The following is a 27132-nucleotide window of genomic DNA, read 5'->3' on the forward strand; positions in this document are numbered from 1 at the left end:
CTGTAGTTCGTTATTAACAATTATGTATAATAGGATATTGTAAAAATTAAGCTATGAAATGTTTATTAAAACATTTCTTACAGACTGTTATACTGGTGGGCTGCAAAAATACTCGTTGTGGGCCGCGTGTGGCCTGTGGGCCAGGAGTTTGACATGCTTGCTCTAGACCAGGGGTGGGCAAACTTTTTGACTCGAGGGCCACAATGGGTTCTTAAACTGGACCGGAGGGCCGGAACAAAAGCATGGATGGAGTGTTTGTGTGAACTAATATAAATTCAAAGTAAAGGAGCGGAGGGGAGGAGAGCAAGAGAACCGGATAGAACAGCCGAACGGGCCGGATCCGGCCTGCGGGCTGTAGTTTGCCCACGGCTGCTCTAGACGGTGATGCAGAGGAAGGGCCCAGATGGAGGGGCTGGGGACGCTGTGAGCGGCAGGAGGAGCCGTCAGGGGCTGTGATAAGGGATGGGGTGCTCCAGTGTGCTGGCTGGGACCAGGCCACAGCTAGCCAGCCAGGGAGTCCAGGGCAGCAGGACAGGGGCCCTGACACTTGTCAGCGGTGGTCAGGAAAAGGGTGGAGTCTTGGGCGATGGGGAGGGGCTGGAGGACCCCACCCACAGTCTAGAGAACAGCCTAGAGCAGGGCTGGGAGCAAGCTGGCCACTGGCCTCACAGGGCGCCCCTGGCTTTGCAGGTGATGCACTACCACTCAGCTCTGCCTTCAGCGTGAAAACAGCAAAGATGTGCGAAGGGCCTGACCACGTGCCAACAAAACTGTACTCGCCAGACTCTGCCCAGGCCAGCTCCCCTCCTAGTCCAGAGCGTGGGGCCACTCCCGTCTTTGGAAACTTGAGCGCTTCGCTTGGGAGGGTGGCTGCCTGGCCCCAATGGCCTGCACTGCCCCTGGGGAGTCTTAGCCCCTGCCAGCCTCCACGCTGCCCGAGGGGCCTTCCGAACAGACACCTGGCCCTCCCAGAGGGGTGCCCAGAGCAGGCCGGACCTCAGGCAGGAGGCGCTCTCACTGGGCTCCCGCAGGCTCCGCCACGCTAAGAAAACACGCGGTCTCAGCCGCACCGCCCCCCTCTGTCCCGGGACACACTGGCTGTGCCCTGTCCCAGGACCTTCAGGTGGCTGGCCCCCTCTTAGCATCAAGGGCTCGGCGTGGACAGTCCCTCCTCAGAGTAGCCACCGGACCAGGGGATGTGAGGGCGCCCCATCTCTCCCCCACACCTGGCCCTGCTCCCCACCGCCGACGAAGTCACGAAGCCGCCTGCCTGACGCCTCCCTGTTGAGCACCTGTCGGCCATGGCTCTCACCGGAGAGCAATTCCCTAGAGCAGGACGTGCCACACTCCTGGGGGACAGATGCGCAGACCGGGCTGCTGGAGCTCGGAGTCCTGGGAGAGGCAGCTGGGGAGTCGAGGGTGCAGGAGCGAGGCCCTCAGCCAGCCCGCCGGGGAAAGGGCTCCCTGGGCTCGGACAGTTCCTTATCCCCTGGCACTGGCACCTTGCCTCAGTTTCCCGCTCAGTAAAGCAAAAACAGTGACAGTTCCTGCGGCCCAGGGGTCACAGTGTGTCCAGTGACGGGGCAGGTCATGGACACAGGCAGGGCCATTAGCCTCGTGTGGCCCATCAGGGCATGGCCTGGTGACCCCCCCTTGCACGGGGCCCTGGGAGGGGGATCTCCCCTCAGGGAGTGGGGACACTGTGGTCCTCACCACATTACGTGGAAGTCATGAGCCACGGAGACCCCAGGGGGCGGCAGATGCGGTGTCTGAGGGTGACAGCGGAGAACGGGGACCTCCCAGGGCTCAGCGATCCCTACAAAGTTACAGCCTCTGAACCAAGTGTGACGGACACGGCAGACTCCCGAGTTCCTGTCCACCCCAAGGCTGCCGGCAGACTGAATGTGACACTTTAAGTCACAATGAGACCAGAGGAGTCTGGGACCCCAGGGAGTGCCAGCCTCCCCAGCAGGTGTGGGCCCGGCTCCTGCATGCTGTGTCCTCACTCCCGCTGTCCCTGGCTGCACAGCCTGTCTCCACGCCTGTCCCCCACTCTGCCCACGGTCCCTGCAGGCCCTGCGGGTCAGGTACCAGGTCTTCTCCCAGATGTCCCCTCTGCCATTCCATAGCAAGGGTCTCATTCTCCCCCCACCTCCTGTCTCAAGAGCCCCTTTCCCACAACCTGTCACTAGCTCCTGTCCTCTCGTTCACACTCCCTCCACACGCCCTCGGCCGCTGGGTTCCATCTTCCTCTCTCAGGCTCATCTGTAAAACCCTGACCCTAGCGGCCAACGCTGCCGACTCCAGCATCTCAGCAGGCCTGGGAGAGACACACCCCATGCCGATCATTTTCACAGCAAATTCAGAAAAGAGCACACATGGGAAATATATGCTTCTGTGATTTATCCCAAAGTGGCCTGCGTAGCCTCACCCAGGTCATAACAAAAGCATAGTGACGTTCTAGTTTTTTTTTCTTTAAACACACACACACACACACACACACACACACACACACACACACACGCACTAGAGGCCCATTGCATGAATTCATGCACCAGTGGGGTCCCTTGGCCTGGCCTGCGGGATCAGGCCAAAATGGGCTCTCTGACATCCCCCGAGGGGTCCCAGATTGCAAGAGGGCGCAGGCCAGGCCGAGGGACCCCACCGGTGCATGATCAGGGCCGGGGAGGGATGCAGAAGGTTGGCCAACTGGGGAGGGACCACGGGAGGGCTCCAGGGCGTGTTCGGCCTGTCTTGCTCAGTCCTGATCAGCCAGACCCCAGCAGCAAGCTAACCTACCAGTCAGAGCGTCTGCCCCCTGGTGGTCAGTGCATGTCATAGCGAGCAGTTGAGGGGCCTTAGCATATCATTCGCATATTACGCTTTGATTGGTTGAATGGATGACCAGATGACCGGACACTTAGCACATTAGGTTGTTATTATATAGGATATGTATATTTCTTATTTTTATTTTTTCAGAGAGGAAGGGAGAGGGAAACATCAATGATGAGAGAGAATCATTCATCAGCTGCCTCCTGCATGCCCCCTACCGGGATTGAGCCTGCAACTCAGGCATGTGCCCTGACCGGGAATTGAACCATGACCTTTTGGTTCATAGGTCGACGCTCAACCCCTGAGACACGCCGGCCAGGCTCTAGTTTTTCTTAATAGTTCTACGCTGAACACACAACCAAAAGCCACAGCTTCGTCTGGCCTGTTTTCAGCTTCTCTGAATGGAGGACTACGGACGCACTGCGTGTGTCTGCCCTCCCTGTGACGTGACGTATGTCCAGGCAGCCAGAGCACCCCGTGCGTCCTCCCTGCAGCTGGGCAGTTAGGCTGCTCTGGCTCAGGAGTCTACCACGGCTGTGAGGCCTCGAGCACGTCGCCTGGTACTCAGGATGGACATTCTGGGTGCAGCGCAACTGCGTCTTCAAACACGGCCGATGCGCCGAGCACGCCCCAGGGGCTTATCAGAGTGCGGGCTGCTTCGTGTTCACAGACACCATCTGTCTCTGGCCACTGGGGCCGCTCTGGTGCGCAGGCCTCCCTGTGGCTGTAACTTGCGCCTCCCTGGTGACTAATGTGGCTGGAAACCTCTCCATATGTGGCTTTGCTATTGGGATATCATCTTTCATCAAATGCCTGGTGCTCTGGCCACTCTGCTCCCGGAGGCCGCTCAGGACAAACGGGCCTTCAGTGCGGGCGTTTGGATGCTGCCGTCTCCAAGCTTCCCCGAGTCCCAGTGGGCGAGCCCTGCCCTGATGGTCAGTGCTCTGTGTCTGGGGCAGAGTCTTCGCCCCCCATCTCTACGGAGCGGTGTCTGTGACCCTCAGTGACCCTCCGGCTCTGCAGTCAGACCTGCACAGCTGGGCCCCATCCTCTCTGTATGACGTGGGAATCCAGGTTCTTGCTTTCTTTGTTTTTTCTCCACTTTTCCCAGCACCACTAAAAACAAACAAACTCACTCTGCTCTGGACACACAGCCCAAGTGCTATCTTCTACTCCCTGTCTGTCTGTCTCTCCTGAGCCAACACGTACAGCCTTACACTGCTCTTACACTTCATCGTTTTGATAGCTGATAGAGGAAGTTTTCCTATTGTATTTTACTTCAAGAATATCTTGGCTAGCCCTAGCCCAGTGGTCGGCAAACTCATTAGTCAACAGAGCCAAATATCAACAGCACAACGATAGACATTTCTTTGGAGAGCCAAATTTTTTAAATGTAAACTTCTTCTAACGCCACTTCTTCAAAATAGACTCGCCCAGGCCGTGGTATTTTGTGGAAGAGCCACACTCAAGGGGCCAAAGAGCCGCATGTGGCTCGTGAGCCGCAGTTTGCCGACCATGGCCCTAGCCGGTTTGGCTCAGTGGCTAGAGCGTCGGCCTGTGGACTGAAGAGTCCCTGGTTCAATTCCGGTCAAGGGCACATGCCTGGGTTGCGCGCTCGATCACCAGTGGGGGGCGTACAGGAAGCAGCCAATCAATGATTCTCTCTCACCATTGATGTTTCTATCTCTCTCTCCCTCTCCCTTCCTCTTTAAAATCAATAAAAATATATATTTTTTTAAAAAGTGCACTGAATCTGTAGGTCATTTTCTAACTATATCCAAAACTAATCTTTGTATATTGACCATAGATCCAGCAACCTTGCTAAACTCACTTATTGATTTTAATAACCTATAGATTCTTATAGATTTTGTTACAATAGTATCTTGTGAGAATAATAACATTAAATTTTTCTTTCCAAGCCTTTTAGCTTCTACTGTTTTATTTTCATGGAACAGTGACAAGGACATGCAATGAAAATCAAAACAGAACTGGCACCAGCAATGTCGCTTATTCCCGATCTCAGAGGGAAAGCTTAAGTATGATACCTGTTCTAGGGGATTTTATTCCCTTATCAGATGAAGGGAATTCCCTTTAATTCCTATTTTAACTTTTGTGGGAGTTTTTTAACCATGAATGGATACTGCATTATATATTTTTAAAATATATTTTTATTGATTTTAGAGAGGAAGTGAGAGGGAGCAAACCTAAAACTGCTCTAATAGTAAAGCCGATTCAATTTTTAAGAAAAATGGATGAAAGGGAAGAACCACACCAAAAGGTAGTCTCTGTATCTGTGCCCCAGCATCGCACCTTTAAGGGGTAACGCTGGGCCCCTCCTTCCTCACAGACTTGTGAGGCTAAACAGGTCATGTGTGAAGGGCTGAGCCGGCACCCGGCACATGGAATACAGCACTGACACACTCTTCGGCCTGGGGACATGGGCTGGGCAGCAAAGTGACCGAAGTGCGAGAAGAAGTGGTGACCCCGCGAGGGGAGCGGAGTCGGATCCAGGTGGAACGCAAAGGAGAGTCAGATGCGTCAGTGAGCTTTCCATTTCTAAAAACCTGGAGAATAAAAGAAGGAAAACTGAAAGGCTTACCTCTAGGTCATCAAGAGAGCGAGTGACGCTAAACCTCTTGGATCTGCCGAACGATCTCCGCCCAGAGGCGCGCTGGGAAGTCTGAGCGAGACCAAGTCCCCGCCCAAATTTTGAGCCCTAAACACAAAGAAAAGGTAAACTGAGTTACCGCCAGGGGAGAGGTGCTAGCTTTGCCTGAGGCACCGCCTTGCAGGGAAGAGAGGGCCCAGAAAACCAGGCTGTGTCCCCCCGGGCAATGGCGTGATCTGCAGACATCACCTCAATAAAAGCGCAGAGCCAGAGCCAAGGCTGCCCAGGTCTCCAGGGGCCTGCTCTGCCCCTTACAACTCTGCCCCCAGAGAACGACCCGCCTCCCCTCCAGGCACCAGGGACCTGCCCCCCAGAGCAGATGAACCACACGCAGGAACGCGCAGTGAGAGGATAATGGTTATTAACAAAGGCTGGCTTCACAAGGCCGCGCTGTGGCTTAATTTCACGAGCGTCAGGGAAACTAAAGAATCCCGACATTCAGCTGGCGTCTGAAGCCCAAACCGACTCAGGTGCCGGAAATAACCGGCCAGTGAAACATCTTGTTCTTTCTCCGGGAAATTACTAGAATTAATTCACTGTTATTATGCTAGACACTTCTCTGAATGTGATCGTGGTTCCAGCAAATAAATCACCACATCTTTCAAATAAAAGCATGGCAGCTGAAAATATCTGATTTCCCGGGGACTCGAGCCCTAAGGGCCCTCACGGAGGGCAGGCAGGGGAGCGCGGAGGACAAGCCGGGCCCTGGGAGGGAGAGGGAGCCATCGGGCTGGGCCAGACCCCAGGAGGCTGGGAACGTCTCCCTGAGAGTGAGGACGCCCGGAGGGCGGCCAGGTACTTCCCTCTGCTCCCCTGGAGCCTGGCGCGGCCCTGGTGGCCGATCCCCCAGGCACTGAGCCCTCAGAGAGCGGTCAGCACGCGCTGTCAAAGGAACTGGTGCCCAGTGCTCCAGCCCAGGGCAGCTCAGACCTTGGGGCGCCCTCTACCGGAGTGTTACCCCGCAGATCAGGGGCGCTCAGCAGAGGCTGCTACTGTTTCCTCCCTTCCTTGGGATTCAGGCAGTGATGCAATGTCGCCCGTGGGCATTGTTTGCACAGGGTCAGGATCAAAGCCGGGGCATATTCTCCAGATACGTTCACAATCTATTTTAAAACTTCCTGTCATTGTGCTAGAAAAACGACAGGATTCTCGAGTTGAATGCGGGGCCTCCTGGCCTGCCTGAGAGCTGGGTCTGTGGGCAGCTGTGCCACTGGGACTCAGCGGGCTCCCACAGCCACCTCCCTGCCTCAGTGACGTCCCTCCCTCTCGGGTCCCTGTGCCAGTCACGGCTGTGTTCTCCATCTCCTGGCTGGACCCTAACTGTTACAGTCCCCCTGTGCAAAGGGAGGCACTGAAGCCACCGCCACCACGGAGCAGTGACAGGACTCAACCACGTGCCATGCAGGCCTCTGGCATCTGGCTCCTTCCCTTTCCCAAGGCCTCTCCCTCTGCTCATTGATAGCACGTCCGTCTTTCTCCCCTTTCCGGCCTGTCGCCAGCTCATCCTGACACACCTCAGCCAGCTCAGGCCAGGCCAGGAGGGACACAGGGACCCTCCTTGCCACCCTGGAAGCTTCTGCACTGCAACTGAGGAGGCCGTGCGGGGTGACCCTGAGCTAATAACACCGGGGAACCCATTTAGCAAAGTAAAAAGCAACCAATGGATTTCAAGAGATGACAGAGGGACCCAATAAAACACAATTCATGGCTACAACTGTGCCCACGTTGTCATTACGGAGGGAACTGCAGGAGGAGGCCCAGCGGAGCCCAGGTCCGCGGAGGCTCAGCACTCACTGGCCACTGACGGGCAAGTTGTTCAACACGCATCAGCGTGTCAGTGAAAGGGAAAGGAAGGCACCGGCTGAGGAGCTCACAGAACCCCACCAGGTCCCAAAGGAGGCCCCGCCCATGAGCTGGGGAACGCGCGGCTTATCTCCCAACACGAGCCATAACGCCTCCCCACAAGCGTCCCGCTCGCCTGTGACAGTGCGGCAACACGGTCCCCCTCTCAAGGATGTCTCTGTCACGTGGATGTTTCTCCCTCTCTCCGCTCCATCCCTCCCTCCCACTCTCTCTAAAAAATTCCATGGAAAAAATGCCCAGGTGAGGATTAACAACAACAACCAAAGGGTGTATTGCCTCAGCCACTAGGATGAAGACACCTCGGCCAGAAACCCCACGGACCTCAAAGAGACACAGTGACAGGACCCCGCAGGCACCAGCAGTAGGAAAGGGTAGGAAGGAGGGGGGACCCGCACCTGGGCTGTGAGAAGTCACCATCCCTTCCACCCCCGCCTGTCCCGCCAGAGCAAGGGCCTGCTGGGGATGAGACACTGAGACACCTCAGCACACAATCCCAGCAGACACCTGTGGCAGCGGACAGAGGCCACCGCTAGGGGAAGCAGCGGGGCCTGGGCAGCTGCTGTGCTGTCACTGCACCAGTCACTGACCGAGTCAGCCGGTCAAGTTCACGTTCACTAAACCAACCCCCGCAGGCTTACCTTTTTGTCTTCCTTCGTCTTCCTAGCATTTCGATGGGGACCAAAAATGTTCTGCATTCCCAAGGCCTTCCTGGACCAGTCCCTCTTCTGGGTGCTCAGCAGGGGCTGCGCCAGGCTGCCCTCCAGCCGGTAGCGGTCAGCGGGAATCTTGTTCATGGGAGGGGGCAGCGTGCCGCAGTTGACGCTGGACCACCCGTCAGTGGAGTCCGTGTAAGACTCCTGGTCACTGGCATGTCCGCACTGCCACTCCTGCAGGACGTGAACCGGAAGCCACCGCTGGCCAAACCCACCGCCGGGGCCCACAGTGCCTCTCTTGGAAGGAGGGACCGAACTCCGCAAGGGGGCCGGGGGGACCTCCACGTGAGAAGTGGGCCCCAAATGCTTACTGAAGTCCCAGCCCCTGTCAGACTGTGGAGCGGCTTCAAATGGGGGCCCTGCCTCGGGTTCGTGGATAAAGGCCCCATTCCAGGGGGTGCCCCAAGGCTGGGATCCCCTCCCACCCGCCCCCTCCCAGGTGCTGCTGCTGGGGCCATGTCTGCTGGAGCTGGCGCCCAGGTCGACCACAAGCACCCGGCTGCTTCTCTCCTCCTGGTTGAAATTCCCAATGCCACTGTCGCTGTTGCTGCTGGTGCTGGTGTTCTGGTGGGCATCGGCGTCCCCGTCCGCGAAGGCCCGGGCGCGCACACCCTCGATCAACTCGCCCATGTCCCGGTACAGCACAGAGATGAACTGGAGGACCGGCAGGGAGGACGCCGGGAATTCCAGGCAGCCATTGGTGTCAGGGTCGGCTGTGCACTCAAACCCGAACCGCCGGGCGATGCCTTGGTGGATCTTGTGATTGAACAAGTCTGGGTCCACCATGAACACGTGGCAGGAAGTCCGCAAGACGCCCTCGCCCTCCCGCGCCAGGCTGCCGTCGTCGCTGCTCTGCATGGTCACAAGCCCGAAGAACCGTCGGTCGTCGGGGCACACGGCGCTGAAGGCCAGCTTCTCGGCGGGGTACTCGGCCAGCACGGCGGCCTTGTCGGTGCACAGCTGCACGCCGTCGTGCATGATCTTCATGGTCACCAGGGAGTGGATCTTCTGCTCGGCCCGCAGGCGCCTCAGGCAGCCGCGAATGGCCTGGAAGCTGTCGGCCTCCAGGCTGCAGCTCGTGGAAGGAAGTTCGATGGAACCCAAGTAGCCAACGACCATGGCGACGTTTAAAATACTTGCATCTAATCCAAACTCCTCCTGATTCTCTAGTCCAAGACTGAAAACAGAGTCGTCATTGATGACGTGGGCGATCTCCTCGGAAAGCAGGCCGGGCTGCGGGTCGCCTACACTTTCCTGCCCGAGGTCGAATCGCGCCGCCGCCGACTCTGAGAGAGACCTCTGCTTCAGCTTCGAGGGCTCTGAGCTGCTGGCATGCAGACGAGGGTTTTCGAAGATCATGCTGAAAATCCCCCCCGACTGCATGTCCTCGACGACTCTCTCGGCTCTGTTGATGCCTAGCGCTTTGGAATCGAGCCTGGGCTTCCGCCAGCCTCTCCCGTCACAGAAGCCCACCTCCTCGTCGCTGGAGCAAGACTCCAGGTGACCGAGGCCTTCGCCCACCACCATGTGCAGGACCCCGGAGCATTTCCCGATGAGTTTAACCACGTCCTCATGGGACGCTTTCTTCACGTTGATTTCATTGACAGCGAGGATCTGGTCTCCGGCGCGGAGGCCCACAAAATCGGCAGGGCTCCCTCTCATGACACAGCTGAGCACACAGGGCGCCTGGCCGGAAAGGGTGAAGCCGTAGCCTGCTCTCCCTCTGGCAACCTCCACGCTCCTCAGGCGAGGGGGTGCCTTCCCCTGTGGCGGGCGCTCCGCTGTGTCCCCCGCTCTGTACATCTCAGCGCGCCTCCCGGGCCAGGAGCATAGTTCCCCGGGGCACCCACAGTTCAGAGCACGCTTGTTGCTGCCATCCTTTTCTAGAAATGCTGCCCTAAGGAAGAAAAACAACAGCTCATCATTAAAGAGCCCGGGCCCCCACTGCTTACTGGTATTACCTGGACTTGAAAAGGTATCTCATAGCAAAACCCGTCACCAAGTAGTCTCCAGTTACCAAGTCAATGTCAGTGGAGGAGAGGCAGTAAATCTTGGGCTAAGAATTTCCTTCCAAAGCGGGAAATGTTTCCCCGGACGGGTCCCCCTCAACACCCACCCCTCCTGCGAGGCTGCCCTCGGGACTCTGCAGGACCCCCTTCCTGGCACTGTTCCACCGCCCGATCCGGACAGAAGAGAAGGGACCTGGAGACCCCCACACTCACAGTGTGGCCCGAAGCCCAGCCACCGCCAGGGGCTCCCCTGCAGACCGATGTGTCTGAGGGGCATGTGAACCCAGGGCAGCGTCGGACTGAAACGCGGCGCTGGCTACAGACTCGGGGTCTCACGCCTGAGACAGCCCAGGTCCACCCGTGCGTGATCACTAGGAAGGTTTCCCCCGGAAGGCATCTGCTGATGTCTCATGGTCCAGCCCCCCTCCCCCCGCCCCAATTAATTTATGCGAACGCGGTACCGTGTGGGGAAAACATCCGTCTCAAACACCTCAGTCCACACCACAGAGGCCACCGGACACACCAGAGAAAACCTCCGAAAACAGCACAGGAGTTCAGTACTCACAGGCAGTCCAAGGCGTGTGCTCCGGAACAGAAACCCTGGCGAACACGCTACCTGCCTACGCAGTCATGATCCCGCCGCTGAAGGTCCTAGCAGACAAGGAGCCGGTGCGGGCTGGGCTCACACAGGGCTCCTTCGGGGGGCTCCTCACCACCCCGCCGCCTCCCGGTTCACCATGAGCACACACGCACGTGCCTGTGCAGGAACTGACCTCCTTCAAGTATTTCTGCTGGCAACCATTATTAACCTGGTCTCAAAGAGTCCATCGAGTCCTTGGGGGCTTTACCCCCAAATCTGAGCATTCATGTAAGTTTAGGAAGTGGGTGGTCAGCCACCAGCGTTATTAGTATGCATGGTCGTTGAGTAATTTGTAATGGACTGAGCAGAAGAGTATGCTCTGTTCCAAATGCTCCCATTCAGCGTTTTGTTATTAGGCAAGTTTTTACATGTTTGTTTCTTTTAATGTGAATTCTTGAGGTTTTACCATTTCAAGCCCCAAGAAACCAAAGGCCAAGGGGCGCATGGCAGGCGCCTCGGTTCTGGTCTCCAGGAGCACGACCCGCCCTCCCACTTATTTCATTGCTAAGCAGCCACACAAGACTTTACCAAGAGAAAAGCAGCTCTTGGAGCTGGGAAACACAGCAGAGATCCACAATCAGGAGCGAGGAGAAGGCAGGAAGGGAGAGAAGAATTCAAGGCTGGCAAATTTAAGGACGTTTCATTTCTTTGAACACAGGGATTTGTTTACAGTTAATAATGTTACAATGAAATGGAATTCCAAAAACAATATGAAGTTGAAGAAACACAGTTACGCTAGTGTCATATGCACCACATGAAGTTTTAAACACTACCCTAAAACACATCCTCACCCGCCCCCCGCCCCCCACAGGCTGCGAGGAAGAGGAGGCGGCCCCCAAGGGAGGGAGCGCCCAAGGCCTCCGGGCAGAAGGAAGGCCGGGAACAGGATCCCTGCGCAGCTGCTTGAATATTTTATCACTGGTTCCTGGTGTCTCCGCTACAGAAGGCCTCACACCAAGTAGCATCTCTAACTCAGAACTTTTCCCTTTTTTAATGTGTGGAGAAGAAAATCTAGATTTAGCAGAAAATTATACTATTTTAAATTACAAAGGTCCATTTTACTGTTTCAAAATATTAACATACCAGAGGCCCGGTGCACGGATTCATGCACCGGTGGGGCCCCTCAGCCTGGCCTGTGGGGGTTGAGTGGACCTCTACACTGCCACAGCCCAGCCTTAGCCGCCAGCTCGTCGGGCTCCAGCCCACTGTCCGTGTCAATCCTGCTCAATCCGGCCCTGCTGCGCCTGCCACCACCACAGCTCAGGCGCGCAGGGGGCGTGTCGAGGGAAAGGCTCGCGTCGCCGCCGCAGCTGCGCTCGCCAGCGGTGAGCCCGGCATCTGGCGCCCATCTGTCAGCTGAGTGGCACTCCAGCTGTGGGAGCGCACTCACCACCAGGGGGCAGCTCCTGCATTGAGTGTCTGACCCAGGTGGTCAGTGCGCGCCATAGCTACCGGCTGGTCGTCCAATCATCTGGTTGCTTAGGCTTTTATATATAGACTAGAGAGCTGGTGCACAAATTCGTGCACAGGTGGGGTCCCTTGGCCTGGCCGGCGATCAAGGTCTATTGGGGGGCCTGCCGGCCAGAAGGACAGACCCCGAGAGATTGGCCGGCCAGCCCCCCAATTGGGGCTGGTCAGGGAGGGAGGGCCCACAGGAGGTTGGCTGTGAGAGCACACTGACCACCAGGGGGCAGCTCCTGCATGAGCCCCCTGGTGGTCAGTGTGCATCATAGCAACTGGTCAACCGGTCGTTTTGATTGTTTGGTTGTAACAGTCACTTAGACTTTTATATATATAGACTAGAGGCCTGGTGCACGAATTCATGCACAGGTGGGGTCCCTCGGCCTGGCTGGCGATTGGGGCCGTCTCACCCAGTCCCAATAGGGGACGATCGGGGCTGGCTGGCTGGTGGGAGGTACTGCGGAAGGTTGGCCAGCCATGGGAGGTTGGCGTACGAGCGCACTGACCACCCAACTGGCCATGGGGAGGGACCGCGGGAGGTTGGCTGGCCACGGGAGGTTGGCTGTGGGAGTGCCCTGACCACCAGGGGGCAGTGCCTGCGTCGAGCATATGCCCTGGTGGTCGGTGCGCATCATAGCTACCGGCCGTCATCTGGTCGCTTAGGCTTTTATATAGAAAGATAGATAATTGACCCTTGAACAGTGCGGGGGTGAGTGGCACCGGAAACACATGTGTAAGTTTTGACTCCCCCCAAACTTAACTCCAGTCCCTTGGTATCTGTGGGGAATGGGTTCCAGGACCCCCGCAGACACCCAAATCCGAGGCGGCGCTAGTCCCTCACACAGTATCGCATGAAGCTACGCACAGTCGGCCCTTCACATCCGAGGACGCCCAACCACGGATCAAAAATACTGTTTTCAATCTGCGGTTGGCTGACTCCAAGGATGCGAAACTTGGGGCTACTGAGGGCTGGCTATATATTTATTGAAAAACCCACATATAAGTGGACCTGCACAGCTCAAACCCACGTTTGTCCAAGGGTCACGTGTACCACATATCGATTCTAATCCTCTGTAACGTGGTTTACCTCAAGCAAGATCCACAGGAGTACGAATGAAGAGGAACAAGTGTGCACAAGCTCCTGTCTGAGGTGAAAATGTGTGCCCTCCAACGGCGAGCAAACTGTGCTAGATCATACCGGATGGGCTCACGCCAGGCACTGAGGACGGCAGACACTCAGCCTCGGAGGACAGAAAGGCACCCATGTCCGGGGAAACTGTCTCCCTGTCACTGGCCTGACGCAGGGTGACGGGGGCTCTCCTGTCACTTCCCATAGCTCCCTGCTAGTGTGTGGGGCTTAGCATTCGGAAGGAACTTCTTTTATTCACATCACACAGGAATGCCCTCTGCACACAGGGACGTAAGGAATCAATGGAGGACAGCAGCTCGGCAGAAGGCAGGAAGCACACCTGCGGTGGCGATGGCGGCCACAGCAGAGGGGGCAGGAGCCAGGGCGAGGGGGAGAGCTGGTAGGAGCTCCCAGTCACCTGGCCTCCCACGCGGGCCGGCACTCAGCCTCCTCTGGTGCCACCTTGCCCACCAACACCTGCCCCCACCGCCTTCTGGCTCATCTTCCTAACCCAGCATCACCCGGCTCACACCCATGATGCTTCTCGAGGGACCCGGCCTTACCCCCAGCCTGCCTTCCGAGGCCGCCCTCACCAGGCCCCTCCCCAAAGCTCAACGTCACCTCAGGCAGGTCCATCCTCACAGCCCAGGATTTTCCCGCCCACTCATTCATTCGTTCGTGTGTCCATTCAATGACTGTCGAGGGGCTTCTACAGCAGCACCAGGTAGACAGTTATGAACAGGTAACTAGAGATGGCCCTGCCCCTGGGGACAAGACAGCTCAGCAGGTCGATATGTCCACACAGGTCGGGGACACACACAGGAAGGCCCACAGCCCTGACTCCATCTGAGAGGTTACTCTCCCCTGAACATATCCCCTTCCTCGGCTGCCCCTTGGCTCAGCTCGGATCCCACCTCCCCCCTGAGGCCCCACTAACTCCTCCAATCCTTACTCGCCCCCAACTGCCCTGCATAGCACTGGGCCCCACGATTGGGCTGTGCCTGCTGTCCATCGCCAGCCCAGGGGCATCACTGTGCAGCCTCCGTAGCTTTCTGAGGCAGAGCTGTGGGCACCCGTGGTATGGGCACACACTCGGCCTTTGGTGCACGCTGAGGGCACACACAGGCTGTGGGGGCACATGCAGGCGTCAGGACAAGGGACAGGTTTGAGGGGAAGCCGTGTGCTTGAACAGGGAAGTGGCGCTGGGCAGTCATGAGAAGCTGGGAGAACTAGCAGCTGGGCGCCACCTGCCAGGGACTGGGCTACCCAAGGCCAAGGCTGGCACTGTAGGAATCCTAACTGTGCGGAAGACCGCAATCAGAAGCTCAGGCAGGGCCAGGAGCCCCATCTGGCTCCCCCGGCCCCCCAACCAGGACTGAGCCCAAGGGGCTCAAAGAGCAGGGCTGACCTACCCCCAGCCAATGGGTTGCTTCCGCCCAAGAGCTCTGGCACCAGCCTGGCGGTGACCGAGCTTCGGGAAAAGTAAACAAGACCAGCCGAGCAACATCCTTTCGGGATCTACAGCCGATGGGAGTGTGGGGCTGTTTCTAATTCCAGAAATTCTTGTTCAATAATCTTGAAATACTGAAGGTTAAACCGTGTCAATTTCTCCTTCCCTTTTTATCTCTACTTAATATTTGTTTGTGGTTTTTAAACCGGGGAAAAGTGAGCCTATAAACAGAGTTGCTGGATTTAGTGAGTCAAAATACAGGACACCTAAATGTGAATTTCAGACATAAGACGAATAACTTTCAGTATAAGTATGTCCCAAACACTGCACAGCATGCTGTATCTGGCCAATCTGTGCAGGGACAGACGAGGCGGCACGTCTTGCCCGGCCCGACCCAGTGGCCCTGGGCTCCTCCTTGCCGGAGCCCGGCTTCCATGATCCCACCTGGACGTCACCTCCACCCCGACTCCCCCTCCCAGCCCCTTCCCAGGGCAGAGCTGACGGTGGCAGGCCAAGAACAGGAGGGGCAGGCCAAGCCCTGTGTCCACCTGCACAGCGTGACCATCACCTGGCCTCACCCCAAACGAACGACCAGGAAGGACAGGCCTCCTAGGCGACTCCCCACCACACACAAATGTGGTCTTGCCCTACGCGACCCATGGAAAAGGGGCAACTGCTGGCCTGGCGTGTGTCTGTGCTTTTTGTTTTTTTTAAAATATATTTTATTGATTTTTTACAGAGAGGAAGGAAGAGGGATAGAGAGTTAGAAACATCGATGAGAGAGAAACATCGATCAGCTGCCTCCTGCACACCTCCTACTGGGGATGCGCCCGCAACCAAGTTACGTGCCCTTGACCAGAATCGAACCTGGGACCTTTCAGTCCGCAGGCCGACGCTCTATCCACTGAGCCAAACCGGTTTTGGCCGTGTCTGTGTTTTCACCGGGGCCGCGGGGAATCGTTCTGCTCGCGTGTCTCTGTCACTCGCAGAAAGACAAGGCAACCTGCACGTGCACGAGGTCCCGGGCGCCACGTGGCAGGCGTGTGAGGGAGAAGCTGCGAGCCCAGTCCGCACACAGGGTGCTGGGGGCACACCACTTTTAAAACTATTTTTTAAGCCCTAACCAGTTTGGCTCAGTGGATAGAGTGTCGGCCTGCGGACTGAAAGGTCCCAGGTTCGATTCTGGTCAAGGGCATGTACCTTTGCTGCAGGCACATCCCCAGTAGGGGGTGTGCAGGAGGCAGCTGATCGATGTTTCTCTCTCATCGATGTTTCTAACTCTCTATCCCTCTCCCTTCCTCTCTGTAAAAAATCAATAAAATATATTTTAAAAAAAACACAAAACTATTTTTTAATATATTTTTTTATTGATGTCAGGGAGGAAGGGAGAGAGATAGAAACATCAATGATGAGAAAGAAACATCGATCAGCTGCCTCCTGCACGCCTCCTACTGGGGATGTGCCCGCAACCAAGGTACATGCCCTTGACTGGAATCGAACCTGGGACCCTTCAGTCCGCAGGCCGACGCTCTATCCACTGAGCCAAACCGGCGAGGGCGGCAGATCACTTTTAGATGCAAGAGGGGAGGAATGGCCAGAGGAAGTCATGTGGGCAGGAGGCCCTGTCCCCCTCCTGACCTCACATGGCTCCTCACCTCCCAGGTCCAGGCAGGGTGGATAATGGGCTGAATGGTAGACCCAAAGACATGAGGTCCTAATCCCCAGAACCTGGAAATGTGACCTTATTTGGAAAAAGGATCTTTGCAGCTGGAATCAGAAGCTTTGAGGTGGGGAGATGACCCTGAATTATCCCCATTCAAGAGAAGCACACAGCTATATCCCCACAGCTTCTTCACCCACCAATCAGGTGGACCCTAAATGCAATCACAAGTGGCCTTATAAGAGGGAGGCAGAGCCGAAACCGGTTTGGCTCAGTGGATAGAGCATCAGCCTGGTGACTGAAAGGTCCCAGGTTCGATTCCGGTCAAGGGCATGTACCTTGGTTGCGGGAACATCCTCAGTGGGAGGTGTGCAGGAGGCAGCTGATCGATGTTTCTCTCTCATCGATGTTTCTAGCTCTCTATCCCTCTCCCTTCCTCTCTGTGAAATATCAATAAAATATATTTAAAAAAAAAAAAAAAAAAGAACTGAGCCTTTAAAAAAAAAAAAAAAAAGAGGGAGGCAGAGGGAAGAGGGGAGATCAGACACAGGGAGATGCCATGTGAAGACAGGACAGAGACTGGAGTGATGTGGCCCCGAGCCCAGGACTGCTGGCACCACCGGAGCTGGGACGGACGGGAAGGATCCTCCCAGCGCCTCCAGGAGGAGCACAGCCCTGCCACACCTAGACTGCTGGCCTCAGAACTGGGAGTGAATACATTTCTGCGGCTTTAAGCCACCCACTTTGTGGTACTTTGTTACAACAGCCACAGGAAAGGAATACGAGGGGTAGGCCCAGGGAACCTCCTCCGCCTGGGACCCCACTGCCCGACCCTCTCAGTGAGGAGCTGACTGGCTGCTAAACGCTTAAATCCACAGAGTCGTCCTTCTGGGCTGGACTCCAGGAAATGAGGGGCTCTGGTGCACGGGACAGTCCGGGCACCTCCCTCGGCCCAAATGCCCCCCAGCTCCTCTGGCCTGCACTCAGGAGGAGTCAGGAGGAGTCACAGCCTGGCACATAGTAGGGGCTTGATACAGATGTGCTACATGAAGACCTGAGCTGCCCTCCTGGGCACAAACCGAGTCACAGCAATGACACCACAAGCCTGGACATGACCTAATTCGCACCATCGCTAACAGGTGCTGAGAACGTCCTGCGTGCGTGTCAGACATAGTTCCCCACCATTTTACACAGATTATCTGTGGACCCTGAGAAAGAAGATGCCTCGTTAAGAGGGGGTCCTGGTGGCTTAACTGGGCTTAAATTTAAAAAAAAAAAAGCTGCACTGAGCTACCCACCTCAGCACTGAACTGCCTCCTGCACCGTGTTCCTGCAGGCTGAGCCAGGAGTTCCTGGAACCCTATTTCAACCAATAGGACTGAGGCTTTCCCCACCCAAGAGAAGCACACAGCTATATCCCCACAGCTTCTTCACCCACCAATCAGGACGGTGCCTTCTGAACCAATCAAACTGTGAGGATTTGGATCCCTCATTTGCATGAGGACAGACCAATCAGGGACCAGGAGCAGGGACTTCTATCTATAAGTCAGCTTCCCTCTGGCCCTGAGAGCCCACTTTCCCTGGCTTCACTGGAGCAGACAAGCGGACATCGCAGGCAAAGCGGACTGGCGCAGAGCAGCAAGGAGCGGAGGGGGGCCGAGCTGCCTCGCTGGCGAGGGGCCTGGCCCAGGGCTGCCTCACAGCCGTGCTGTTTCCACGCTGTGCTGGACCACAATTGCGCGGTTTTGCACTACATCAAGTTTCCTTCTTCACTGCGCCCCAAATTGGGGATTCCTGTTGGTGCGGAATGAGCACCAAGGAGTCTGGCATATCTTCGCACCAGCCTTGCTATTAACCTGTTTCATAGTCAGAAACCGTGGCATAGAAGAGTAGTTTGCCCGTGGTCAAAGCAGGTACCAGATGAGGTAAAGAACGTGGTACCGAAAGGCAAAATCTGCACCTTTGCCTCAGCCCTCAGCCAGAGCCCAAGGCCTGGTCAACAGCGGGCCCAGAGAGCAGCCGCTCTGGGAGGCCAAAGCCCGGTCCTTACCCCTAAGTGGCTCACATCAGAGGAAGACAAGGAAGAACGTACAGCCTCTCCTGCCGCATGCTCATCAAACCCCACACCCGAAACAGGCACCTGCTCAGGCTGACGCAGGGAGCCAGCGCAGGCTTCCCCTCACCCTAACGGCGAGGGAACAGCTCTCTGTTAGGCTAGAGGGGCTCACTCCCCCATTACTTGGTTCTCCAGATGAGGCGACTGCTCAACAGACCACTGACCCCAGGCTATCAGTGCCGCGGAAAGCCTCATGCACTCTCCTTTGCTGCTCAATCACGCTCCAAGCAGGTACAACCCACAGGATGAAGACCCACTATCTGAAGGCACTGGAGAGCCCTGAAGAGCAGGCAGAACCTGGGAGGGAGCTGTCCCTGAAGGGGGGGCTGCAGTGGATAAGATGGTCAGGTGGGCGTCTGCACAGGGACTGGAGCTCGGGGAAAGCGCACTCCTCCCAGCTTTGAGCCAGGGAATGGAGTGTGGGCGTGGCGGGGTGCCTGGGAAGAGAGGGGGACATCCCAGTACCTCAGAAAGGAGAAGCTAGGCAGGGGTCCTCAAACTTTTTAAACAGGGGGCCAGTTCACTGTCCCTCAGACCGTGGGAGGGCCGGACTATAGTTTAAAAAAAAAACTATGAACAAATTCCTATGCGCACTGCGGGCCCGGGGCGCGTCGGCTGCTAAGCAGGACAGGCAGCGGCACCCGGCGGGCTGGATCCATGTCCTCGGCGGGCCGCATGTGGCCCGCGGGCCGTAGTTTGAGGACACCTGAGCTAGAGAAAGGAAGCCCTGAAATCTGCTCATAAGCTAAGTCCCGGTCCTTGGCCAGCCCGGAGCTGCCAGGCAGGTGAATCCCTGGAGCAGCAGGAGGCAGCTGGCAGGCCAAGTGCACCAAGTGGGGATTACACAGAGATTTCAGTTTGAGTCCAAAGGAACTTCCAGAACCAAAAACAACTCTTTTCTGAAAAGAATCGCTGCAATGGACATCCACTTATGTCTCTAGCACACAGCCAAATACTTCCAGATGTTCAAAGACACTAGTGTGGCCACCGTCAAGAGAAAGGAGGTCAACAGAAACAGACCCTGAGATAACCCAGGGGCTGAAATTAGCAAATAAGAGCTACAAAGCAGCTAATAAAGCGTGTCTAGGATTTAATGGAAAATATGGCCACAATAAACTGATGGCACATCTCAGTAGAGGCAGAAACTATAAAGAAGCACCAGGTGGAAATTGTGGAAATGTGCGTCTCCCTCTGGAGAGCGCCGGCCAAAGGAGCGAGTGGCCATCAGCTGCCCAAAGGTAAAGACCAGCTGCTCTCCCAGACCTGAGCCCGAAGCCAGGCTCATCTTCCTTCCTGGCACCTTCTCCAGGATAGCTCCAGCCTCCCCTCCGGGGCAGGGCCCTTCCGCACACGCAGCGGCAGCACCCCTGGGTTAGAGCTGCCGGCGGACCAGGAGGTGTGGCGGATGGCTCTCAGCAGAGTCCTTTCAGCAGTCAAGTCAGGAGCACCGTGGTAGGCTACAGGGTGTCACCTTGTGGGGAACAGGACTTTGCAGGTGTGCTTCACTTGGGGTCCTGGCGTACACAGGTGGGTCAAGAACGGAATGACAAGGGTCCTCACGGGAGGGAGATAGGTGGGGCGCAACCAGGGAAGCAAGGGGGTGGGCACCGGGGTGGGAGGCTGAGGCCAGGACTGAGGGCAGCCTCCAAAGCTGAATGGGAAGGAAGGTTCTCCCGCCTTGAGCCCCCTGCGGCTGCCCCAGGTGTCAGCGCAGTGAGACCCAGAGGGAATGTCAGTGGCTAAGCCCCGAAGTGGGTGGTACTTGGTCTCAGCAGCCACGGGAAAGTGCTACAAGCGCTAATTATAAAGTAAAATGCTGATTGGAAATGCCGCCCAATTCACAGAAAAGGAAGACACCCTGGCCCGGGTCTGCGTGCTTTCCACCCGTGTGTGCCGTCATCACTTCTCTTCTGCTTCACCCTGACGGTGTTGTTTGGTCCATTTCAGACAAAGGTAAGTGTCAAAAGGCAGTAAAATCAGAAGCGAACCTGCTGCCCCAGCTGCCTCGCTGTTCCTGCGGCCTCATCCTGAGCCTGGGGCCGCCCCACCCCCGTCGTCTGCCCCAGGCCCGGCCCTCGGCCCTCACCGCCCGCCTGGCCCGGGCCCTTCCTCCAGATGGTCACCCCAACAAGGGGCCCTGGGCCCCTCCTCTTTGCCCACCAGCCGCTCGGTGCCTCCCTCACCTCCTGACCCTCCCAAACGCTGCCACCCTGACCCTCTGGCACCCGCCCCTGCCTCCTCCCCCTCCACAGCCCTCCTCTTGGGGGACCTCCCTGCGACCTGGCCACTGCGGCCCTCCTCAGCCCGGACCAGAGGTGTCCCCCATCATCAGCCACCCAGGGCCTAGCGGTGGGCGCCTCAGCCACGTGCCCACCCGTGCGAGGAGCATCCGGCAGCCGAGGTCCTACGTGGGCACTTCATATCCTCAAAACCACGGGGCAAGGAGACATTTTCAAGAAACTTCACTTATGACAACTATTTCAAAAGTAAAACTCGGGCTCTCCTGCTCGCCGCCCTCCCCGCACTGCCCCTCCCAGGCTGAGTCTCAGACCCCACAGCCCCTCTGGGCCACCCATGGGGGCCGGCGTCTCCCTCCTCGGGGAAGCGGGTGGCCCTTCCAGGCAGACCTCCCTGCCCCTGCCCCGCAGGTCACAGGTGCCCTGCGGACCCCAAGGCAGGCCCCAATCCCAACCAGCACCATCCACCAACGGGGGAAACGGAGGCACGCACCCCTGGCCACCTGCCCGTGGCCAGGCAGATGCTGGGCCAGGCCCACTCGGGGGCCTCGTCTCCACCCCACAAGCCGGGCGCTCCGTCTCCCCCGGCCACTGGGGCACCGCAGCGGAGTCTGGGAGGTGGGGAGGGGGACAGGGCTCGCAGTTAATTTGCTGAGTCGGGGTCCCTGGAGACGCCTCTGCCCAACAATGCGGCGCCTGTTAGGTCCGGCCAGGAAACCAGGACCCGCCGGGGCGAGCGGGCATGGGCACGACGGGCACGGGGCGGGGGGCGCGGGGAACACGGGGTGGGGGCGCGGAGGGCCGGGGGGCGCAGGGACCGTGTCCGCCCCAACGCCGCCCACCCCGCCCGCCCCCAGCCTGGCCGACCCGTCCCGCAGCACCGCGAGGCCTCGCAGCGACCCACACACGGGCCCCGACGAGTGCCCTGCGCTGGGCCGGGAACAAAAGGCGGGCAGCCGGCGGCCGGTCCGGTCCGGAGAGAGAGTCTCTGAGGAGGCGGCGGCCTGAGGAGCGGGACCGGCCGGCGCCCTGCAGCCCCCGTCGCGCTGGGCGGGGCCGGCGGCCGAAGGCGCTCGCTCGCGCCCGGAGAAGAAAGAAAGCGGGGCGGGGCGGCCCTGCGCCCGCCCGCAACCTACCCGCTCGCTCCGCCGCCCGCGTCCGCGCCGCCCGCGCCGCCCGCGCGCCCAACGGTCTCCTCAGCCGCCGCCGCCTGGGGTAAGGGGCGAGGCCCGGGACAAGGGGCGTGGTCAGGGCCTGGTGGGCGGGGCCTTGGAGGGGCCGGCGGGTGGGGCATCCGGGGGCGTGGTCGCGCTTGGGCGTGGCCTCAGGGCGAGGTAGGGCGTGGCCTCCACGGGTGTGGGCGTGTCTCAGGAGGCAGCAGAGCGCAGTTTATGGGTGGGTCGGAGCCTCCAGGGGGCGGGGCCTGCACGGGGCGCGAAACCGGACGTGCGGCCAGGCCGCTAGGGGCGGGGCATCCAGGGGACCAAGGTAGGAAGAAACAAAGGCGGGGCCTTGAGATAGGAGGCGGGCCTCCCAGGCAGGGGGCGGGACTTCCGCTGCCCGAGCTGTGACCACGGATCCCGCTCAGCCGTGGAAGCCCTACGCGCTCCCCCTTCAGTCCCCTCCGGGCCACCACTAGGTCCCCCTCGGTGCCCCCGCCGGGCCCGCCCGCCCCCTCTTCCGACTGCCTTCCGGACGTGGATGCTCGTCGAGATCGCATTCATGGGAAATGGTTTTAAAGGAGGAGAGTGGCTCGCCTCTCGCAGGTGGGAGGCCAGGCCTGCGGAGCCCAGCGCGACTGGTGGAGGGCCCAGCGGCCTGCCCGCCACCGCCCGCAGCCGCCTCTGCCCCCTGGACCTTCCTGGGGTCGCTCCCCGCCCCCAGCTGTCTTCTTCCTCCGCGGTCACTGTTTCTGTGGCAGTGACGTCCCCTCTTCTCACCGGCCTGCCGAGGACTTCCAGGAGAGGGGCCTCGGGGGTTACTGTGCGGTCTCAGGCGGGGGGGCTGGTGGGGAGTAAGTCCAGGACTCCTGGCGGCCTCCAGGATGCAGCCAGCACCCAGCTGAATCTCCTGGGCTGTCTGTTAAGCCATCGTGACAAGTCCACCGGCCATCACAGTGCAGCCCGCCATTGTCTGGAACAAGCAGAGAACCTAGGTGATGCTTTCACATGCCCTCCAGTGCGCCCCAAGCACAGCGAGGGCAACCTTTCCACCACCTGGAGTGGTGTCAGAGTGCCTCTTCCCCTGTATTTGCAAATAAAACACCCCCATGGCGCCATGGCATGTGGAGGCGGCATTAGATGAGCGCTGGGGCAGGACAGGAAGCGGTAACCCCGAGGCTCGGGGGCCGTTGTCTCTACAACAGGACTGCCGTGGACTAAACGTGTCCCCCAACACGTCCTGTTGAAGCCTAACCCCTCCCCTGTGAGATGGGCTAGGAGGTGAGGCCCAGGGAGGTGAGTAGGCCCGGAGGGTAGAGCCCCCTTGAATGGGATTAGCGCCTTTAGAAGAGACCCCAGAGCACCCTGTCCCTTCGCCCCCCCCCCCCCCGCCGTGAGGTGACAGTGAGGGGGCGCTGGCCATGAGCCCGGACCTGCGCTCCTCTGCTGGGGACTTGATGGTAGACGTGCAGCCTCCAGAACTCGGCAAAGTGAGGGCCTGTTGTTTCCACGTGCCCACCCCCGCCCGGTGGGTGTTTTTGTTATAGCAGCAGGACGGACTGAGACAGGCACCCACGTCCACCCTGCGGCACAGGGTGCAGGCCGCCAGGCAGCTGGGGACCACTGCCCCTTTCTGACCCACCGCGTTCCCGCCTCCTGGATCCTGGCTTCTCTAGCCTTGTCCCAGCTGCTCAGCCCAGGACTGCTCTTCCCTCCGCTTCTTTCCTTTCGCCAGGGCTGGGTGCTCTGCTCCTTCCTCCTCCTTCCTCCTTGCGGGAGCCCCCCCTCCTGCCTTCTTTCCCCTCTAACACCACGCTCACTGCCTGCCACCCTCCAAACTGCGCACCCCGGGGCTCCGGGCTCCGTGTAGCCCCTCCGGTCTTCCTCCTCCACCTGCTTTGTTTGACTTTAAGGATAAGCCCCTCCCTCCCCCTCCCCCTCCCCCCTCCCCCTCCCCCCTCCCCAGTCCTCTTTGGCAGCTCTTCATCCTTAGGTCCTCTGTTATTACTTCGCGTCCCAGGAGGAAACACATGGCTTCCTCAAGTGGGGAAACTTGAGAGGAGTCCAGTGGGGCCCCATCTGCTGGGCCCCCAGGGCTGGTGCACAGCCGGACAGACAGCAGGGACGGACCGGCACCACCTCTAGGCCCGAGAGTGGGGGCAGCCCAGAGGTTAGGGAACCCAGAGAAGGCGGGGGGGGGGTCTCTCTCTCGCTCTCTCTCTCTTCGTTAATCCTCACCCAAGGATAGTTTTCCATTGATTTTTAGAGAGAGTGGAAGGGAGGGGGAGAGACAGAGAGAGAGAAACATCGATGTGAGAGAAACACATTGATTGGTTGCCTCCCGCATGCGTCCTGACCAAGGCGGGGGATGGAGCCTGCACCTGAGGTAGGTGCCCTTGACTGGAATTGAACCCGGGACCCTTCAGTCCACAGTCCAACCCTCTATCCACTGAGCCACATCGGCCAGGGCAGGAACATACTTCTGTAGTGTCCACTCCTTCTGCCACATGGATGTCCCAAGGCCAGCTTCCCCAGCCCCCGCCACCCCCCCCCCCAGGACATCCGCAAGGGCCACCCACACTGCCTTGGCTGCCGCCGGCTCACCCCGCCCCGCACCCCGCCTCTCAGCCAGGCTCCCGGCATGGTCTTGCCCATCACAGCCAGCCACCAGCCCAGTTACCGCTTCACTGGCCACCATGGAGCCAAGTCCGGTCCCAAGAGGGCCCCTCGCGTGGCATGCACCGCGGTTGTGAGGTGGTGTCAGCCCACTTCACAGATGGAGCGGCAGAGCTGGGATTGGACTCCCAAGGCCTGACAGCTCCACAGCCCCTCCTCCCGCACCCGCCCGCCCCGCCCAGCCGCCCTGTGCCCCGCATCCGGCCAATGCCCCGGTGGCCCGCCATCGGCACAAAGAAATCCCAGCCGCCCGCCCCCGAGGCCCTCCAGGCCTGCACGAAGCCCCTCTGTCCCCCCCAGCTGAGGGGACGGGGACGGGCTTGGCTGCCAGGCACCCTCAGCGCCAGCTGGAGCGAGGCGGGTCCGAGGGGTCAAGCCGGGTGCTCCCCCTCTCCCGAGTCGGTGCCTGCCCGCCCCTGACCTTGGCGGGCCTGCTGAGAGCCACCTGCTCCCACACCTGCCGGCTCCCTCCTCACCTGTCTGGGCCCAGCTCAGGTGTCCCTACCCCCCACCCGCGCCCAGGTGGCAAGGAGCCCCTCCCGCACACCCATCACACTCATACACACGTGCCACCGTCCTGTCGCTCTGAGGAGGTCGGTTCACATCTGTCCGACGCCCCCACACTACTCACGCCCACCCTGGAGCTCCCGGACAGCAGGGACCACCGACGTCAGACCTGCCGAGCCCCCACCTGCACCAGGTGCGCTAGGCGTGGGGACACAGTGTCCAGGTGCGCTAGGCGTGGGGACACAGTGTCCAGGGCCCCAGAACTCTGGGGGGACCAGCCCCGCGGGTGCGATGGCCCAGGTGGCCCGTGGCGGACAAGGCTGCAGGGCCTCTTGGGAGGGGCTTGGAGACCAGGCAGATGTATTTCGGGAGGAGCCCTGGCTCCATGGCGGGGACGGACCACAGCAAGGCCAGGGCGAGTGAGGCTGTGGAGCGGGGACCGTGACCGCCTCGGAGAGGGAAGGCCTCCTGGGGAAGTGGCCACGTGGCCTGGAGAGGCTGGAGCCGGTGGGGGCAGGAGAGGGGTGGGCCCCGGACCAAGACCAGGGGGCAGAGGGCCAGGCCCCCAGGGGTCGGGCAGCTGGGCCACAGGGCTTAGACGCGGGCCGAGGGCGCCAGGCACCTGCAGTGCTGACTCCCAGCTCCCCCACGAGGCCTGTCCAGGGAGCAAGACCTCCCGCCCGGACGCCTGCCCACACCCCTGGGTCTGGAACTGAGGCTCAGCGAACACACTAAACCAGGGGTGGGCAAACTTTTTGACTCAAGAGCCACAATGGGTTCTTAAACTGGACCGGAGGGCCGGAACAAAAGCATGGATGGAGTGTTTGTGTGAACTAATATAAATTCAAAATAAAGGAGCGGAGGGGAGAGCAAGAGAACCCTCCGCTCTTTGGGCTCCGCGGGCCGGATAGAACAGTCGAACGGGCCGGATCCGGCCCGCGGGCCGTAGTTTGCCCACGGCTGCACTGAATGGAATGAAGTGCAATGCGGTTAGCACCCAGAAGGCACGGCGTCACTAACAGGGCGCCTTGCTATTCCATAGACTCCGGTTACCCAGGGACATTGCCACCCAATGGGACAGGCGCTAATTAAGCAGGCCCGCTGCTCCTGCGATGGGACGACGGGGCACTCCACTTGTCCTGGGGCCCCGAGAAGGGGTCCCACCACCAGCATGGGGTGAGGTGCGCCTCCTCTGTGCTGTGTCCCCTGCCGAGGGGACACTGGGAACACTGCCGAGCCCATCCCACACCCGGAGTCTGTGGGCACGAGGGGTGCCCGTTCACCTGGCCCCCCAGAGGCAGAGCCCACAGCCAGGACGGCGGTGGGCGGTGGTTCCGTGAGCCGAGGAGGGAGGGCAGAGATGACGCCGAGCCCCAGGCCTCAGTCCGCTCGCTCTCCCCACCCAGCCCTCCACCTGCAGGGTCAGAAAGGGGTGCCTGGCCAGGTCCCAGCGCGGGGGGAGGGCAGGGGATGGGGGCCTGGGCCTCCCTGGGTTTTAGCATCCCGGGTCCCAGGCAAACTGGGAGGCTGGTCGCCCCACCTCTGAGGGCCTCGCCAAGCACCAGGAGACGCTCCAGGCGGGACAAAGGCCCGCCAGCAGCGGGAAGGCCGGCCTCTTGCGGTTCCTCTGTGGGAGCCACTTCGCCAGCGCACCCCCTCCAGCGGCTGGCAGGGCTCCTGGGGGCAGAGCTCCGGCCCCTCCCGCCCCCTGACGCGCCCCAGAGACCTCGGTGTCTGGTTCTCACCCTCAGGGGCGGTCAGGGTGGACTTCTGGGGGAAGGCCCGGGAGCGAGGTGAAGACAGGGGTCTCTCTCCAACTTAAAACAACGTGGCTTTTAACCACGGAGCAGGCCGCCTGGACACGGCTTTGCCTCTGTCCTTCCCGGCGGCTTCCTGTCAGTGCTCACCAGCCATGGCACCCTGAGCGGCCCCGGTGCAGCTGTGACACGGGTGCCCCTTCCCTCTGAAGACGGCCAGGAGGCTGTTCCGCTGGCCTCGCCCAGGGCAGCTC

The 27132-nt window shown here is 59.4% G+C and overlaps 1 protein-coding gene across 4 annotated transcripts in view; it reads right to left on the reverse strand.

Moving 5' to 3' along the window:
- RGS12 (regulator of G protein signaling 12) overlaps window positions 1–21997 on the reverse strand; it is a 75267-nt gene extending 53270 nt beyond the window's left edge. For 2 of the 4 annotated variants that reach the window (XM_080671430.1, XM_080671432.1), the window contains exons 1-3: window positions 21915–21997; window positions 8002–9973; window positions 5432–5548 (exon numbers count right to left, since the gene is read on the reverse strand). In XM_080671430.1, coding sequence (XP_080527556.1) covers window positions 5432–5548; window positions 8002–9879 — 1995 coding nt within the window. In that variant the 5' untranslated portion in view covers window positions 9880–9973; window positions 21915–21997. Of the gene's footprint in view, window positions 1–5431; window positions 5549–8001; window positions 9974–10650; window positions 10718–21914 lie in introns of those variants that run through there. The other 2 variants (XM_080671431.1, XM_080671433.1) reach the window with 2 other exon arrangements.
- Between the last annotated feature and the right edge of the window lie 5135 nt (window positions 21998–27132).

Source organism: Plecotus auritus, assembly GCF_963455305.1.
Source record: "Plecotus auritus genome assembly, chromosome: 1".
In the NCBI taxonomy this organism is placed as follows: Eukaryota; Metazoa; Chordata; class Mammalia; order Chiroptera; family Vespertilionidae; genus Plecotus; species Plecotus auritus.